This window comes from Falco punctatus (assembly GCF_963210335.1).
Source record: "Falco punctatus genome assembly, chromosome: 18".
Classification (NCBI taxonomy): domain Eukaryota; kingdom Metazoa; phylum Chordata; class Aves; order Falconiformes; family Falconidae; genus Falco; species Falco punctatus.
Window position 1 is genome coordinate 3,400,149 of NC_137598.1, and position 18,928 is coordinate 3,419,076.

The following is an 18,928-nucleotide window of genomic DNA, read 5'->3' on the forward strand; positions in this document are numbered from 1 at the left end:
AGAGGAGACTTGGTCACAGGCTGTGTGCCTGTAGAGTTGCCAGGTCTGGGATGGAGAACACCCTTCTGGGGAAAATTTAAGCAATTGAGAGGTTTAAAACTTCTCTGAGGCCATTTGCATTTCTTGTTTCCTGGCTCTGTATTTAATTGCTAATAAATGAGCAAGAAAAAAAATAACCAAATTGAAATGAAATCATAAACAAACTGACCCCTTGGAAACATGACAGCAACAATGACAGGAGCGAAACAAGGCTGCCTGTAACCTACCTTGGCATTTGTAGGGCATTCCACAGAGTGTAGTCCATGCACTTGAATTCTTCTGGAAGATGCTGATGTTTACTGTGGTATCTCATCTTTGCTTCTACATTTACTTTGTGTTGCTCCAGTGCCTGGCAGGGGAAGGATGCTGTGTCTTTAAAGCCTTCTCAGGGCTGTGCAGAGGCAGTTCCATTGAAGTATTTGAATGAGAGCAGGAGGGGGGGTGTGCATGTGGCTATTGGCAGAGCTTTCTATGACATCCCTCTGAACAGCTGGGCTCTGCTTTGCTTCAGAGCCGCTTGTCAGAGCAATTAGCTTGCTGTAGCAGCAGCAAAGATCTCTAGCATTTTATTCAGGGTTGAGAGCTGGCGGTGCCTTTTAAGAAGCAGTATTATCTTGGCAAAATTCCTCTTGAACTGGTTGTGGCAATGAAGTCTCCGTTGAAATCGGGAAACAGATGACCTGCTGAGAGTGCAAAACCACCACGGTGAGTTTATTTTTAGAATAAGTCTTCAATTATTTTGGGCTTGAGAAAGATTGACCAGAGACTTTTCTTTTCCTTTCCCTATACCCCCACTATGCAAAATACAGTATAGGTATAAATGCGAGCGAGTGTTTCAGGGATGGGGACCTGACATCATTCCTCTCTGGTAAGTGACAGGATTTCTGCTGCTTGATGGGGTTAATTTAAAATGGTGCTCTACTAAAATGAATATGTTGCTCTGTGATCTCATTCAAGACGTGAAAGTGTGAGATGAGCTTTCTCCTTCCTCTTTTTGTGATGCCGGGGATGCACCTAAGGGAGACAGGGGAATCCCCGATAAGCATACTGTACTCTTCCATGTCATTAAGGAGTTCCCCGTGACAGTCTCATGGGTCCTCCTTGTGTCTTAGCTTGGTGTTTATGCAGCTTGCTCCTGGGTAGTTTCTGTTTATTTTGCAAATACAAAATACTCCCTGCTTTTCTGTTGGGTTATGCATTAAAGGGTATACTTGTTTGAAGCTGGCTAGTTGATGAGAAATGTTGACTAGCTAATTGGCTATGTGCCATGTGATGTTTTCAGGTTAGCTTATGCAGTTTGGTGTTCCATAGAGCTATATTAACCCTATTTTTTAATTATTCTAAACTTATCACTGAATTGGGTTTGGTTTTAATGGAATCGGGACTTTGGATTGCCTTTACCTCCTTCTCACACACATTCATCATCCAGTCTTGCCTAAAAAACAAGGTACTGGAACTGATGCTCCCTTCATTTGAGGTTTAGTGCTAGGAGCTGTTCATCTTGGGTTTGAGGTGTTAGCTGGTTGCTGCAGGATCTTCATTCAGGTGCATTGGACCTGGTTCCCTTCCCCTTCATGTCTTTAAAATGCTTATTTAAACTGGAAGCATCACCTGTGTCTTGAGGCTCTGTAAACAGCAGCCACAGCTGCTGCAGTGGATGGTGAGCACTTCAGCAGGTGAAGGCTGAGTTCGTCTTGCTGAAAGCTGTGGGAAAGTGGGGAGGGGGATACCGTACCCACTTCAGACTGCCCCTTCGCTGCCCAAGTCCAACTTTTGCAGCTGGCAGCCAAAAGATGAAGTTGGTGCATTTTTTTTTCTTTTAATCATCATTCCCTGCCTTGGTCAATGGTCAAATCAGTTTCTGGATCCCACCTGGAAAACAGCCACAGTGTCTTGTATTTGCTGCGTGCCCCTTTGGCTACTTAGTGTGTCAAGTGGCTCGGTGTCTTCTGGCAGTATGGTGAGAAGCAGGAACGTCAGCTCTAAAACAGAAAGAGGGATATAGATAGCAGCCCTACTTTTTGCCTTCCTTTCAGGGAGGTTTGCCAGGAGCTGGAATGCTTTGGGTCTGATTAGTAAAGTTTGAGGAATTGCTTTGCCAGCTCAGGTCAGCTCAGGAATGGTAAGCTGGACTGGGGAATACCTTGCTCCCTCAGCCAGCTTTTTAATGTTTGTGCTCATGCTTCGACTGGCACCAGCACAGCGCAAGAGAAATGTGCCAGCAAGAGGGTAAAAGCTGTTCTTAATGTGCTTTTTTCCTGAGCCTGGTTGCTACCTCAGTATCTGCCAGTGCCTCCTCCCTGATGTGGTATTTCGTTACGGATGGGTTGAGGTGGAAGGAATTCTGCTCGGGGGGCTCTGAAAGAATTAAGATGTTTGTTGGTGGGAACTGTGCCAGGGTTTTCCTCTGAACCATGGAAGGGTTAACAAAAGTTCCTGTTCAATGCTGTCCTATTGCATCTTGACACTGTAGAAAGTAGGTGGATAATTCCTTGCTAGCTTTTCAGGAAACCCCTGTGGTGGACAGCCCTCATTAATTGTTGCTGGGAAACTGCTTTGACGTCACAGAGCAGTTCCCTGGTCTTTGGATGAATACAGGAATAGCTCGTGATGGGGAAGGGAAAACTGATGTGAAATGGAGAAGGGAACTCTCTGACGGAGAGGTTCTCATCTCGGGTTTATCTTTTCTTTTCTCCCACCATTCTGCTTAGGGACCCTCAGAGGAACTGTCCACAAAAATTTCCAGCGCTGTGTTTGGACCGAACTTAAGCCCTTCTTTCTCAAGAACCGTTTATAGTGATGGCTTCTGTGATCCTTTCGCTTCTTAACTATTGGCTGGTTTGGTGTTTTTTCTCCCCTAGATTTTGTAAGCAAGGGGTGAGAGGGTTCTCACTTGGCTTCTGCAGCCCCTAAAATAAAAGGGAAAGAGAACAGCATTGCTGTTTTGTTGGTTTGGTTTTAATGTCAAACAAATAATAACCTTTTAGACCAACAGAGGGGAGAGCAGGAGGACTGAAGATGGCTGCTCTTGCTGTGAACTTCAGGCTGAGAGAACTTTTAAGCCTGAGCTGTTTAAACCCATTTTCTTTAGTATCATTTGAACTCCCCTTCTTTGCAAGCCCTCCAGTGGGTTTTGTGCAATAGGTTCCTTTCTCCTAGTGTTGTCCTGTCTGTCCAACCTGTCAGCTTCTTGGAGGCATGTAGAGCTGTGGGCATCTAAACTATAGCAGGAATTCTCTGCATCTCCTTTTCCATGCCTGCAAAATAGGTGTAAGCAAAGTTTACCCATCCAGTTCAAGTGCTTAAGAGATTTTTGTACCCAGAAGTGCTGTAAAGCGGCAAAGAATGTACTGGGCTGCTGGTCGAGCTAGCAAGGGCACCAAGGGGCTTGAAGTGCAAGTGAGCTGGCTTGCAGAGAGCTGATATCAAGGTGACTTAGTGATGAGACAGACAATGCACCACTGTTGATGCTGAACAGGCACTGCAAACAGAACTCCATTCTCCTTTGCTTGTCAGGTTTCTTGAGCATAAAAGCTATTCCAATGCACGGTGCCATAACAGTCAATAACAGATGCATTATTTTAAATTGATTTCTAATGATTTGTCGTGGTTGCTCACTTGCATCTTCATGTGATACCTCCATCCACACACCATTTCCTCCTCGGGATGCATATAAAAAGGAAACATGCATCAAAAGTCAAGCAGTAAGCCTAGTCGGGGTGGGGAGGAGGCTTTCAGCGGGATCTGGGATCTTTACAGCCTCTGGCTTTGGTGCTGAACTGCATTATCCTCCCCAGGAGATCTCCAGCATGCCTGAATCCAATGATTGCCGCCTTTCTGTCATCAACTTTTCACAGCAGAAATGAGATGGGAGCTCTGATCTTGCATAGCATGTAGGTTGCTTTGGGAGCAAAACAAAAGGACCTGAATATGCAGGCAGTCAAGCTGGATTCTCTGAACACGTTGGTCAACTCTACGTGGAAGTTTCCTGTCCGGCATATGGCAACTCTTCCTGCTGCTTCTACGCTCAATCAGCAGTTTTCATGTATAGGGGAGAAAAAGCAACACGGTCTTCCTTTGTCATTTTGCTGGTTTCCTTTGGTTGTGAGCCCCCGAATCCCGCAGCTGACTCAGTGATGGCAGCTGACTGGATGGTGCAGTGGATGTTGCCACCTTTATATTCCTGGCAAATGAACAGAATCTGTTACTTCACTGACAGGTCATTTATCCCCTCCATGTTGGTTCATGTGGCAAGGATGTTTCCATGTATGACACCTGGGGGTGGCAGGACATGCTGGGTATGCTGGGATACCCTCTTAACTGTGGTAGGGATCCTTCCTTGGTTTGATACTTACTCCCATTCTGAAGGATCAGGGCTCAGTTAGGAATGGAAGTTACCTCATTTGCTACTGAAATTCAGCCACCTCTGATGTGAAAGCTACCAATTTAAGTCCCACAAAAAGAACAATATGGCCTTTGGGGCAAGAAGCAAAGACATGTCTTGAGTGGGAATATCTGCAGTCTGGAGGGGGAAGGAAATTAATTGGTCTGCTTTGAATTTTTATATGCAGAGACAAGTGCAAATGTTCTACTATGAGCTTTTCTTTCCTTCTACAAGAGGCTGGATCTCAACACAACAGGCACCAGCTTAAAAACTACAGAATCTCCTGCAGAGCATGTGGAGTCATTGGGTAGGTAGCTGGGCATATTTGTTTCAGGCACTGGTTCAACAGCATCTTCTGTTTTCTTCCCTTGCAAGGAAGAACAAACACCTCTTCCACTCCTAAAAGGAATTCTGCCTTGCATGTGCTGCCCAGGGCACTGCATTGCTTAACTTTTAAGATCTGATGAAGTTTCTGTCTTAGGCCCAGATGTCGTTCTTCCCATCCTGTATGAGGAGGGCCTTGTTCTTGTGTTGATGATGAAATGAAAAGTAATCATGACTTGAGTTGAAGTGGTGTTTTCCCAATTGTCTGGTGCAGTGGAACTCACGTGGTGGAACCCTCCTCCTGCCTGGAGTCCATCTGTGTAGCAGGCAGTTACCTCTGCTGTGTGCTCCCTTCACAACAGCTGCTCTGCCTCGTGTGTTTTCATTTAAGTGGTGCTTTTTGTTTTATCTTCTGCTGAAATACTAATTTTCAGTGAAAACTATTCTATCGTGTCTAGGCAAGATGTGTTGTTTTAATAGCAATTCTCAGACTGCAGTAATGTAGATGTTTACCCATCCCCAGGGTGCTGTGGTCCCAAAGGCTTTGACAAGGGAGGAGGTCCTGCTGCATTCCTGTCGCTACCATGCCTGCCTAGGGGCTGCGGTGCTGGTGTTCCTTGGATGAACCAAGATCCTTAGATAGAGCAGGTAGTTCACAAAGGTGAGGGAAGATAACCTGCCCCAAGGAGGTGGCAGTCTGCTCGTGAGAACGCGTGCGGTTTGTCAGATGAGTCTTCAGCATTGACTCATCCTTCCCAAGGCAGCGCTGGAAAGGCCCCAGTACTAGGTACTACAGCAGTACTACAGCGCGTGTCCTGCCCGCCGCCTTCCAAGGGGCTGGACTTGCTGTTAGAGTGGAGGTCTGGATGGAAACCCTGAGCTGCATTCAGGAGGAAATGGCAGGCTGTTCATGCTGTTGGTTTTGAAGCCCATGGGCAAACCGTGCTGTATCTTTTTTATTCTCTCTTCCTTCAGATGCCAGCACACCTTTATTGTTCTGGCATGTTTGACTCCTGTGTATCACATGAAGATGACTTTGGCAGTCATGGCACCACTTGTGTCACACTCTTGGAGTACGGTGGTAGCGTTGACGCCTATCCTGATTTCAGTGCTTGTGTTGATTGGGGGAGGTAACAAATTAACTGATTCCCGCCCCCCCTCCCCGAAATTGTCTTGTGGTTTGACATGTTCTACATAATGAAGTCCGCACGCGTACCACATAACTGAGTACTGCTGCCGTGGTGGTAATTCAAATGTTTGCTGTAAACGGCACAACAGTCAGTAGGTTAACAGGGCTGACTGCACCTGTACTAGTGAACAGCCTTTTTTAAAGTATTTAAAATGAAGAAGAGCTCTAGGTTTACATTGCTTACTCAGGCTCCAGTTCCTACACTGAGCCAGAGATGCAGAGGCACACCGTGGCCACTACGGCTAGGCCGTTGCAGACACTGGCCTCTTCCTAGGGGTTATGGTTGGTGGAACGGGCCCGGTAGCCCCTGAGCTTAAGCCCCTCAAACCCCAAGTGGGCAGCGGCTGAGAGGTGCAGAGACGGGTCCCTCTGAAAGGGTTCTTGTAGCAGCCCTGCCATACAGCACAGGTGTTGGTGAACACAAGGAGAGCCGCTAGCGCCTTAAGCTGCGGCAGGCATTTGCCCAGCAAATGTGGAGTAGAGCTTGATATGGTGGCTTTCCTCAGTGGTGGATGAAGGCAGTTTAACTGATGTTGTCTTACCCTCCTTGGAATTCTTTGGAAGGAACATGTTGGAGGCCTCCTGATACTGTGCAGAATTAACTTAGAGGGCTTTCTATCTCACCTGCATTTCCTGTCTCCTTGTTCATGTACGGTGATTTCCCCTCTTTCCACCTGAAGTCGAGCCCTTCTATCAGCATCATAATTTCACCTCTTTGATGTAATGTGGGGGTGGAGATTAAGATTTGAAGCAATGACTAAGCACTGGGAGCCTATGCACTGTGCAGTCAAATACAGCTGGCCTTCTGTTGGGGAGGGCGGGTTTGCTAGGTTTTGTAGGAACTGTACGGTAGTGAGAAATTCAATCCCTGTCTTCAACTGCTAATAAAAAAAAGCAATGGAGAGAATTCAGGAGAGGTTGCTTCGTTGGCCGAGACAGTTGCAGCTTATGAGTGTTTCTGAGTAAGGTTTCAGGACTTTGTCACTGAACTGGGTGCTTGTTCTAGCTAGAGCTGTTGCTTCTGATAGGGAGCTGGTTTCTCCAACAGGAGGAAAGGGGAGCATGCTCGAAAGGCTTTTTACCTGTTTATTCTCAAGATGAAGCTGCAGACTTTTTATGAGATGCTGAGGATGCCCCAGTCAGCAGTGTGGCTGCAGGCAGCTTACATTTTGCAGAGCAGATTGGGAGCCCGAACGGAGCCTGGGAGGAAGATGTTGCAGGAGCTACATGGCCTTTGTTGGTCCTACTAGCAAAGCCTTTCACTACAGCCTCTTGTTGCATCTGGTAGGTGTCCTTTAATATAGCAAAAATTTTACCAGCTGCTATGCCCTGGCAGAAAAGGAGAAGACAAAAGCCTCTCTGAAGATCCCTCAGTATAGAGAGAGAACACTGTGCTGCCTGACTTAGTAGAACTGAGGAGGCTTTAATGCCTTGAATTTGCAACACCCTCTCCACCTCACCGCCTCCACTTTTTCCTGTGAAAACCTTTTTCCACAGCAGACGCTGTGCTCTGGAAGGGGAGCGAGGAGGGGGAATCTAAATCACCCCCCAAACTTGTCTGGTTGCTCCTAGTGATAGAGCCTGTTGCCATGGAACTGTGATTCCCATTGGTTGACCTGGAAGCCAATGAGCAAATTGTTCGTGAGAACATCATCATTTAACCTTGCAGGAGGTACTTAATCAGTGATATATGATGCAAATACTAAAGCCTTACACAGAGGGGTGAAGTGAAACACGCAGATGCTGGGAAAAGGCCACTGCTTTCCCCTTTCCCTCTTAAGAGGCTGTTTTGTTGGTTTTAATTACCAGTTGCACCAGCAAACCTCCTTGGGCTGGGCCAGCACTTCCCACCCAGTTCTCCTCCCAGTGCTCAGAACTGACTTTGGTTGTCCATCAGAGCGGTGTGGTGGGGACCGTCCTGCCTGCCAGTGAATCACCAGCCTCGGGATGTTTATTTCTGAGCCCTCGGAGCGCTTTAACTCTGCTCGTCATGTGATTGGATGTATTTTGTTTCTAAGTATGCTCTCTTTATATGTTATAACCAGCCTGAGGATGGAGAGAGCTGCTGCTGTTATGGCTGTATCAGGGTTTCTCCTTGGCAGTGAGGCTCTGCAGCTTCTCTGTAGTGAAAACTCTGTTCCATTAACATTGATGACCTGGGCCAAGTCTAATAAGATTTTTACTCTGCCCTGTTGAGTGCCTTTTGGCATGCGTCTTGGAAAGCAAAAAAAGAATTGGTTAATAACCAAGGGAGGAGATGGTAGGGAAGTGAGTCGAGATTCTTATCTTTGAAGAAAATTGTGAAGCCTGGTGAAGAAGGCTGTAAGCATGCAAACTTGCTCCTGTGGTCAGAGCTTGGACAGGGATGGAGAAACTGCAGCCCGCTCACACTTGTTGCCTTTCTGCCTGAAAACTGAGAGGTAGCGTTAAGCTTGCAGGGTGGGATGAGCTACCTCAGATACCTCTATCCTACGGCAACAGAGGAGCGTGCATGTAGGCAGCTACAGCCAAGCAGCCATATGTCTCCTTTGTACCCTCATCTAGCTCACAGGAGCGTGTCTGTACTCTGAGAAACAAGGCCAGGAGGAGAGTGTAGTTAGCAGTAGGCTTCCTGCCTTTCCCAGGTTTGCTAACTGTAAATGCAGAAGTTTCTTGCTTTTATTCCCTGCCTAAGCAGAGGCAGCTGCTGCCTGCATTGTCATGGCTCGGCAGCTGCAAATTGTATGTCCCAAGAAGGCGGCAGGGGTGGAATTTGATGCTCCTCTTTCAGGTGAAGAGGAGAATGTGAGTCCATCCTGGCCACCTCTTCACCTGGCCCTTGGCCAGCACACACAACGCCTTCACACTGCCACTGCCTTGACTGGCCTGTTTACTTTGCCAGCCTCCAGACCTGAACCAAAAAGTCAATGGCAGCTCACCCACATCCTGTTGCTCCGTTACTCTCTTTTTCTGACACAGATTTTGTGGCTTCCCTAATGTTGCATCTATGTAATCTTTTCATCTCCCTGGCAAGGCACAGCTCAATCCCACCCACCCCACCAAGTCCTCTGAACTTCCACTTTCTCTGCAAGCCGCTGTCTGTCACAGCAGATCATGTCTGCCACCCCCTCGCTGCATCCCACGTCTGTCCTGGGGGAGCAAGGCTGATTCATTCATACGGAAAGGAAACCTCCTCTCGAAAGCGTTGCTATTGAGAAGCACTAGCAGTGCACATAGCTGCTTTAAATTTTAGGTGCAGGGAAATATCCTGGAGGACTGCTGTCAGGGATGGAGGCTTTATCAGGAGGGGCAGCCTACAAATGTCAATTCATTGGCTCAGAGTTGTCTTTTCTGCAAGAAGGAGAGGGAAAAATTATCGTATTACCCTTGTTGTGATGCCGAAGTTACATTGCAGTATGATGAGAAAAGATCCTGTTAACCCTTCTTAAATCTGACTGAGGTGCTTGGCTTGTGGGGTAAAAACTTGTTACAGGGTGGCCGCTGCAAAGAGAATGAGCTGTACAAAACCTGCTCCTTTGTTTTAGTGCAGAAATTCCCCCTTTAGATGTGTCATGCGTGCGTTTCAGGTGCCACCTCCTGCCTCCCTTGCCCAAATCTGCTACAGATCCTCCTGACATGTTCACAAGCTGGCTGCAAGGCTGGAGCAGTTTCCTGCAGCGTGGAATATTTTGGGGAGGAGGGAGGCAGAGTTTACCAACTTCACCCCATGCATAGTGCAGACTCCCACTAAGTAGGCTTGCAAGTCAAGCAAGTGCTCCTTTTTCCTTTTCTGACCTAGTTCCTGGTGGAGGCATTGCAGCAGAGCACAACTCCCTCCCATGGGGCTCACCGCCCCATGCCGCACGCTGGCTCCAAACCTGGGAGCTCAGTCGTGGTTCCTGTTGGTGGCTGCTGGATGCCCAGCCTGCCGGGATGGCAGTCCTTTGCAGCTGGAGGACAGATGCCTCAGTGATTCCCAAGGGAAGCTGGTTCCTGGAGGGATGCTCCAGGAGCCTCCTGCCCCTGGCATCACGGTGGTGCTCACACTGTCCTGTGGGACTGTGCCAGGAAGGGGGGGGAGCAGCAAGTGATGCGTGCAGTGATCAGCATTCACAACAGCAGACTGAGGTGCTCTCACCCTCTCCTCCACCTGGCATTTGAGGCAGCATACATGCTTGGAGATTGTTAGAAGCTTGAAGGGAGAGGTTTTTGCAGAATCGTCTTGCAAGGCTAAAGTCGGCGGCAGGCTGCTCTCTGGTGCCTCTTTGTAACCAGCCATCGGCGGCAGCTGTTTTCTGCCAGGAGCCACCAGTTTGGCTGGGGACAGCCTGCCTGGTACAGCGTGACGGTGCTGGGCTGAAGGAGCCTGGCTCAGCACCACAGCGGACACGGGGCTCTTGCCCAGTGGTGTGTGTTCAGTATTGCCCCTCGGGTGAGAAGAGCCTGCTGGCCCCTTGTGTGCTCACCTTAACGCTTCAGGTGTGCTACATGGGAAGTTACTTACAGAATTAACAGTGGGTTTCTTGTAACCTTCCTAATCCAGAGTGAACATGCATCAACAGTGGCTGGGATCTTCCAGTGGTTCCTTTTAGTGAAAAATCACTTGTTTTCATACAGTGCTGGGCTGTATCTGCTTGCTTATCTCAACCCTTTGCATCCACAGTCACTCTGCTATGGGGTACATGTGTCTGTCTTGAAACTTACTGGTTCCTGTGCCTAAACAGGACAGTGCGGCCCTGTCAGCTTCATTTGTGCCACCTTTTTTTGCTTTTCCTGCACCCTTTTTCTGTGAATTACTTGGGGTCAACAGGAATATTTCCCACACAACCTCAAGGTGCCGCTTACTCATCGAGGCCTTGGATTAAGTAACTCTTTCCTTTCCTGGTTCTCCCATCTGTGACTCTGAACTGACAGCATTGTGTCTTACTGCTCAGGGAAAGCTCATCGCGAGTCTAGAACAGGTGATGGTAGGTGTGCAGGAAAGGTAAGGTGATGATAGCTTCCTCCTTCGGTCGCTAAGCATCCCGTCCTCTCTCTTTGATCCAGCGCAGTGCTGACATCTCCAGGCACACTTGCTGCATGGTACCATGGTTCCTCTGGCTGCAGCCCTGCACAGCATTTCCCATTCACAACAGGGCATCTGCCCTGGATGCCTTTAAAAGTTTGTTATAAATCCCTGTAAGGATCCATGCACTAGAAGCAGTTGATTGTGTTCTCTCCCTTTCTGTATCTGGAACTGATTCCAATAATTGCGGTAAGAGTCAAATACATGCTTTATGTTCAGCAGCCCCACAAATTAAAGGGGAATGAAGTTGAATTAGTTAATGAATATTAGTTCCCATACAGAGCCAAGAGTCGATAAATCTCTGTGAGATCTGACTTTTTTTGGCCATGTTTTGCCAAAGTAATTAATAAAACAAGCTAAACATCCTCTGTGTTTTCCAGTGCCCAGACCTTTTGTTTGAGCCTCTCTGAAATTTAGGCTTCCCCTTTTCTTTTTGGAAACTTGTCTCAATGGGCCTGCCTTTTATTCAGCCTTTATCCAGCCTCCTCATCTGTCACCAGGATGAACACTGGGTTCTGCGCAGGCAGCGTCTCTGCAAGCGTGCTGCTCAGTACCAGAATCCCTCTGTGGTCCTACATGAGCTGGTTTAGCCCTCACTTAAGCTCAAATAAGCCTGCTCTGAGTTAGCTGAGAGGGCCGACGTTTCAATTCTAGGCAATCAGTTTGGAATTAACACTTAATTTGATGAACGGGTGTGTGACGTGTTCATTGCTCGCATTTAAGACTGTCGGCAGACTGAGGCGCATGTTGCTGCCCTGTCTAGGTTCCGCTCTAATTCGGAGGTGGTTTCAGGGTCTTTGTGGGCTGCCTGTGTTCTCGCTAGTCAAAAGGAAGCAATTAAGCGCAACTTTGTCGGGAAGCGTTTTTTTTTGTTTTGATCTGTAATTTGAGTGTTATTGTTTGACTGCCACTTTTCCTGAAGTATCTAACCATGGGCAGCTAGAAAGAAGGTATCCGGGATTACCTTATTTCACAGGAAGAACCAGAGCAATGTCTGGGATCCGAGGCTGTTTTCTCACTGAAATTTTGACTCCTTGCAAGGAGGACTGGGCTGGGATTTGGGGGGAGAAAGCAGGGGGGTTGGGTGTTGGCTTTTGTTTGGTTTGGTTTGGGTTTTTTTGTCCTGGGGCAGAGCATGCATCCTTTGGTAGCTTATTTCACCTGCTGGATGTTTGCTAGTGTTAGGACTACCCTCATGAAGAAGTTAGAGGGCAGAGTGCCTGCACTGGAGATCTCTGTGTAACTTGGGAGGCTTTGTTCAGCCCTGCAAGTGTCTCCAGAGTCCTGGTGAGAATCACCGATCTTCTGCAAGGTCCCCTTGAGCCAGGTGCTGCAGGGGGCTGCATCCAAGGGGATGAGTGGGTCAGCTGTTATTGGAGTGCTTAGTTTGAGGTCTTTGTGCACAAGATGAGTTACAAGAAAGTTACAATCTATATGTGCAAGAGTTTATGTTCCAGATCGAAACTTTTCTCCACCCCCTGACTTTCTTCTACCCGTTCTGTCACCTCGTCCGGCAGGTGCCCGTTGCTACGTTGCAGGGCTCTGAAGATGTCAAACAGCAACACAGCACAGGAGTCTCTGGAAATAATGAAGGAGTCTGAAAAAAAGGTGGTTGAGGAATCCGTGAACAAAACCAAATATGTATCCAGGTCACCAAGCAAGGAGGAGGTGGAGAAGGACGGTGGGGAGGATGTCAGCGTGCGCCAGGAATCTCAGGTAGGTGTGCAGAGAAGTGGGTAGTCCCTCCTGCTGGCTTGCAGAGCTGGACCCTCTCGTACTTGCAAACACAAGCTAGTTGCTAACCCTTCTGAAAGGAAGCTAACCCTTCTGAAAGCCTGTGCTCCCACCTCCCAAGGGGATAACCATGCCGTACAGACTGTGTTGTTCACAGGGTGCTCTCTTTAGCTAATTCCGTTCTGCTCAGAGTGGTGTAATTTAGATATTCTTTGAGTCTGAGAGAAAATGAGACTGGTGTGCTCCTGGGGGCACCTGTGCTCAGTCCCTAGGTTCTGGTCCCATGGCTGTTACCTTGCTCTTACTCCTTTCTTTGACCCAAGGATCAGTTAGTGACATAATGTTAAGTGAAGGCATCCTAGGGAGAGCTTAATTTCAAGAATGGAGCCTGGCTGTTGCTCCGCTGCTGTTAAAAATGCCCAAATAGGAAGTGAATGTTTTGGGATTTCATTTCAGCAAGGAAAAAAAATATCTGGGCAAGCATCATTTGGACAGTGCTGGGACTCATTCCTGCTGCTCTGCTCTCCTGTCGCATGTGCTTTTGGCTTAGTGTTGAGCTTGAAGAAGTGCCCACCCTCAACAACAACCTGCTGAGTGCTTCTGCATTTAAAGCTGGTGGCTGTTGCCAGATTTGTTCAACCACGGCATGAGCAGACACTAGTGTTGCTCAGAGCCTGACTTTAGTCGCTTTGTAATGTGGGATGGGGAAAGGTTTCCTAGAAGGTAGGGTTAAGAGATGACTCTGTGTCTTAAATCAGAGCAGCACTGCATCTGTTATGATCCACTGTGTTAGAACCTTCCTCGTGTCCCAGGAATGCTAGACTTCTAGTTTTCCCATTTAGAAGTTTCCCATTTCCCATTTTCCCATTTCCACCTGCAAGCCCTGTGATCCCACGGTCGTACTGCTTCTGCCAGAAACAGGAACTGGGTCTAATCCGCATGAAGTTTCTTAAGCAGTTTTTGCCCACCTGGGGCCTGACGGGACAGCTCGCCAGGTCTTCCTATTCGCACGTGCTTCCATTGCTGTCGGGTAGAGATTTTCTTCGGAGTTACTTTACACGCTCGGTGCTGTGCTGCCTTGCATGGCAAATACCATTTACAGTGTGCACATTCAGATTAAGCTTCCTGCCTGCTCTTTGCTTTCTCCACAGAGACGAACTTCAAGTCATGGACATGCCAGAAAAAGAGCCAAGGTATGACCTCTTCTGACAATCCTGTTCTTCTGGCCATTCCAAGCTGAGTTGTTATCCCAGCCTTAGGACGGTTGAGAAGTCTTTCTTCTCTCCAGAAGCAACATGCAGGGCGTGATGGTTCAAGGACAGTAACTTTCCATGCACTGGAGTACGAGTGCTCCTTTTTAACGCACGCTTACCCATGAGGGAACTGTTTGCTGCTGCTAACTGCCATACCTGTCCTCCCCCCAGCACACAAAACACCAGAAATGAAATTTGGAGGTGTTGCTGGAGGGACAGCACAGTGCACTCGGCTGTTACACCCTCCAGTTAAAAACCAGAGTTAGGTGTAACTGTCTGGTTTCACGTAAGGCCCATTTTTTCAGGGGATACCACATTATCTGCCATAACAATGGCACATATGTATGTTAGCAAATCCAAAACTTTTGCTAGTAACAAGCACCAGGACACCACTGTTCTAGAATGTTGTTTGTAGGCAAAATCTTGGGGTAAAAATGCAGCCATTGTATGATGGGGTTTTTATTATTATTTCTATTTTTACCTTTCTTAGTCTTAGCCCCAGGTTTTCTTTGCAAATTTTGATAATAACTACCAAAAGTTGCCACACCTGGAAAATTCATGGCTGTTATAGATATATAGCGTAATTCAGGAGTCCATCTAGTCCCACAAGGATCCGTTTGGTTTGAATGAAACTTTTTGACTCAAAACAGGGCCAGCTGTGACGTCTGACTAGGTTGTTCAGGGTTTGATTTTAAAACTGTGATTGGGAGGATGAAGGTCCATCGTTCTTTGTCCCCCTTGTTTTTTTTTTTTCCTCTTTCACAAAAGTTCAAACCCAGATGAAGAAGACAGTTCAGCCCTGAGGGTATGGAAGCTGGGGGGGACCAGTTAAATTTGTAACAGGGGTTCCGCCTGGGTTTGGGTTTGATTGAAGGTAATGTATGAGAGATGTGCTGCTTATGAACTACAGAGAATTCAGAAAAAATATTCTAATGGTTCTATTTGGTCTTAAAGGCCAGGACTCTGTGTAGTACCCGAACAGGCTGTGATTCCAGTTCCTGCCCTGTCCATACCTAGGGCAGAATGTGTTTGTGCACCTCAGGTCTTTCGCCGTATTGTTGATGCTGCCTGGGATCTCATATGACTGGTTGATTTTTATTTTTTTTTCCTGTTTGTCACCCAAGTGAGTCAACTTGCCAAGAGTCCTAAAAGTGTAGGTTTTATTTTAAGCATTTTCCCTAAGCACTACTACATCACCCAAAATAACCAAAGGTATCAGGTCAGAGAGACAAGGTGTAAATGGGATGACACCCTTTTAGTTAAGAACAGTAACAATCTTCACATCCTAACAAAACAATAAAATGATTGGTTTCAGCTATATCCTTTGTTAATGGTTTTAATTGTGGCCAGGAGGGAAGAGGGTGGGATTGCTCTGGCTGAAGAGGTCAAAAAGTGCATGAATTAAGGCAATGAACTTTCTCACCTAAAATGTGGTTAGTTCAAATCTTAATCAAAGGCTGAAGGAAGAAAATAACTGATTTGCTCTAGGACTCTAGGCCTTTGTATATTACTGTTTTCTGCAAGAAGCTGGCTTGGTAGTCCTCCTTTTCAGCAGTGTAATTAACAGTGACTGCATGAGTGGCTTGGTAATGCAGCAGCGTCTACTTAAGTGTGTGCAGTTTGACTGAGGTGTCTTAACTGTACTCTTTCTTTTCCTTCTCCAGTCTAATTCAAAGCTTAAACTGGTTAGGAGTTTGGCTGTATGTGAAGAATCGTCTAGTCCCTTTGTAGACGGGCTGCTGGAGACCCAGGTAAGCCTAGAATGAGACAAGCTATGGCCCGTGGAAGCCCAGAAAATCCACGTCTTGCTAAAAGTAATGTTCTGTCCTGGAATTGTGCCCAAAAATTCCCGCAAGAGGCTGCTTTTGAAGGAAGTGGTCATTCCTGTGAGCGCTGCTCTTATGTGTGCGGTCACAACCCTTCTCTTACGAGGAATCATCTGCATCAACTCGCTGGGCACCCACAACTACTCAAGCTGGGCAGGCTTATGCCCCTAGAAATGGAATGGCACTTTGCCTTCACAAAGCCCCTGGGGTTTTGGCCACGTTTGGGGCAAGTTTTTATGCAAACAGCCAGCTCACAGAGAAGCGATACATAGGCTCTGCAGGGATAATCCCCCATCTGTGGGCTGTGACAGAGAAGCTGAAGTCTGAAGGTGGACAGCAGTCAGGGAGGCACAGAGAACCTGTCTGCCCCGGCAAGAGCAGATGGGTTGAGCTTTCTCTGCCCACACAAGCTTTAGAAACACAGAATGGTGCTGTGTATGCTAGCTACAGCCCATCTTTGTTGAGCTGGTGTAGTACTGCACCATGCAGAGTCACCAGCTTAGGTCTGGGGTGCTAGCTGAGAGACCTCAACACTGCTTCCCATTGACGAGGACAAACCTGGCCTGTGCCAGGGCTGAGTGCTGCCCAGACCTCCATGCCCTTGTGAGTAGGGTACCTGGCCTCTAAGCCTTCCTTCTGCTGAGGCTCCCGGCTCCAGAGGCTGCTCTCCTGTCTTTTGTTTGGTTGTCACTTAGTACAGTAGGGTCACCAGGAGGACTTTTAAACCATAAGCATGTATTGTGGTGCCACGGAACTGTACTAGCATAAAGGCAGAAGGGTGGGGAAAGGCTTGTGGTCTCATAGTCAGTTTTAACTTGAATTTTAGCAGCGCATCATCTGATGTTTGACAATCCTACAGGTGTTTTAATGTTTCTTCCCATGGAGCAGAGTGAATCCTCAGGCCATGCTGGGCAGTTGCAACTCAAGAGAGGAGATGAAAAGACACATCAGAAAGCCCTGTGTGGCACACGGACCACTCATCACACCACACAGGCTTTTTGCTGTGTATTGTTTTCTCCTCATGTCCTTTTCTCTTCCCAGGTTAGACAGTAGAGTCTTACTGAAACGGTGCAGGACCTACCTCACCTTAGGCACTCCTGAGTCCAAAATGTAACAGCATTTTATCAGCTTCAAATAGGGAAGCATGTGAGTTAGATTCCGAGGTGATCCAGGCGAGGCAGGTTTCCAGCAGTGACAAATGTTGAGAGTCTCCTCAGAGCCTGCTGAAGGCTTCTGGCTGGGAGGAGGGTGGGGAGAGAAACTGCTTTGTCTGCTCTCAGAACGGGGTCTTGTATGAAATGTCTCTGAGACCTGTGACCTGAATCCCCTGCCTTTCCACGGTGCCTCTCTTGGCTGCCAACATCTCCAGCCACGGCAGCAATTCCAGAGAGTGTCCAAGTGACTCAGACCAGCCTCGTTTGTTTTGTTCCAGGACATCATTCAGTTGCACATTAGCTGCCCCTCTGACAAGGAAGAGGAAAAGTCCACGAAAGATGGGGCTGAGAAAGAAGAAAAAGACAAGAATAAAGAAAAGGCACCAAGGAAAATGCTGTCTCGAGGTCAGGTGCTCATTTGAACAGGGCCGGTCCTGTCTTGCTGCCTTTGAGGGTTCTGCTGGCCAGTGGTACAGTTGGAAGCAGAGGGGTTATCTCTGCTGGTGACTGCTCAGGAATGTGTCGGTTTTATATCGTCTTTTCTGGAGCAGAGCATGGGGGGGATGGGGGGTGGGGATGGCCTCTAGATTGGCATGTACCCCAGTAGACTTGCAGGCTTCCTGCATGGTTTATAGTGATCTGGTGGCTTTTAAAATGTCCAAGTGCAAACCCAAGAAGACCCACTGTATAGACTTTTACTTTCAGTTTAGATTTGATTTTAAAAAACCTGCCATAGGTGGCAAGATGTGAGGTTGCAAGGAGATGAGTTGAGTTGCTGTTGTATGATCCTACGTTTATGATTTTGGGGCATAGAAGCGGCTAAAAGGTACACATTTAATCTGCTGAGCAAATTGCATCTGAATCCTTGTACAGACAGGAACTCTGCAGCAGTGCAAATTCAGTTACTGTTTTTTCTGTGATGACTTTTAAATTAAAAAGGATGTGGGGAGAGGGGAGGAACGGGGCCAGTGGGGCTCTCCAGTTAAATAGCTTGCAGGATCAAAGGTGCAGAAGTTGCTTGTACAAAATTACGGTATACTACACTAGCAGGGGCCTCCTGTACCAGCGTGGAATATCCAGAGTGTGCTCCGAGTGGTTGGTTCTAGGGGCAAGGTTTCCTTCCATGAACGGATCAGGTCTCGCTCTCTGGCATCCTCCTGACGGGCCCTTGTGCTCCTAGTGCCATGTGTGTACCGTACTGACCCTCCTGCTGCCCACAGGGAAAAGGGTATACGGGGGATACAGTCCCTATTTTACAGATTGAGAAACTTGACCTAGAGGTTGCATTCAGAGCCCAGGTCGTACGGGTGCCAGGCTGTGCAGTTCTGTGACAAGGTGGGCTTTTCTTCCTCTCTTCCTGTCGTGAAGAGTCGATGCTGAGAATGAAACTGGGTTTCCTCTGGCAGCAGTGTGGGGATGTCATCCTCATGCATGTAGCAAGACACACCCCTTCAGTCTGCTCTGTTGCAGTGTTTTGTTAATTTGCTCTGCTGCTGTTGTTGTTTCAGATTCCAGCCAGGAATATACAGACTCCACTGGAATAGATTTGCATGAATTTTTAGTAAATACACTGAAAAAAAACCCACGGTAGGTCCCTAGGCAGTAAAACTACTTGCTGATGGAGTTAAGGGAGGGAGTACCTGGCGACTGATGCTGCTTTGATTGACTCTTAAACTTGTGGTGTTTGTGTGCATGTGTGTACGTATGTGTTCATGTGCCTTGGGAGGAGGGGGGACTACAGCAACGACAGAAAGTACCTGAAAATGTGTTTTACTTTTTGAAATTGAGTGTGCTACTAGGGCTGGGGCAGTGTCAAAACAAAAAGCACAACTGTAATTTTATATACTGCAGTCAATCAAAACATGTAATTGTGTGTTACAGAGAGAGAAAAAGAGGGAAAATAATTTGTTTGAATGCAAGCAGGAAGGAATCTTGATTGCTTTAAAACCCTTTCTATAAATGATTGTCAAATACCAGCCTC

At 47.4% G+C, this 18,928-nt stretch overlaps 1 protein-coding gene across 16 annotated transcripts in view; it reads left to right on the forward strand.

Moving 5' to 3' along the window:
- The window catches only part of R3HDM2 (R3H domain containing 2), a 61,514-nt gene that overhangs the window by 22,311 nt on the left and 20,275 nt on the right, over positions 1-18,928 (forward strand). For 10 of the 16 annotated variants that reach the window (XM_080369087.1, XR_013924499.1, XM_080369086.1 and 7 more), the window contains 6 exons: positions 4,611-4,730; positions 12,498-12,696; positions 13,866-13,907; positions 15,632-15,718; positions 17,226-17,352; positions 18,456-18,534. In XM_080369087.1, the coding sequence (XP_080225213.1) occupies positions 4,633-4,730; positions 12,498-12,696; positions 13,866-13,907; positions 15,632-15,718; positions 17,226-17,352; positions 18,456-18,534 (632 nt within the window). In that variant the 5' untranslated portion in view covers positions 4,611-4,632. The other 6 variants (XM_080369080.1, XM_080369092.1, XM_080369082.1 and 3 more) reach the window with 3 other exon arrangements.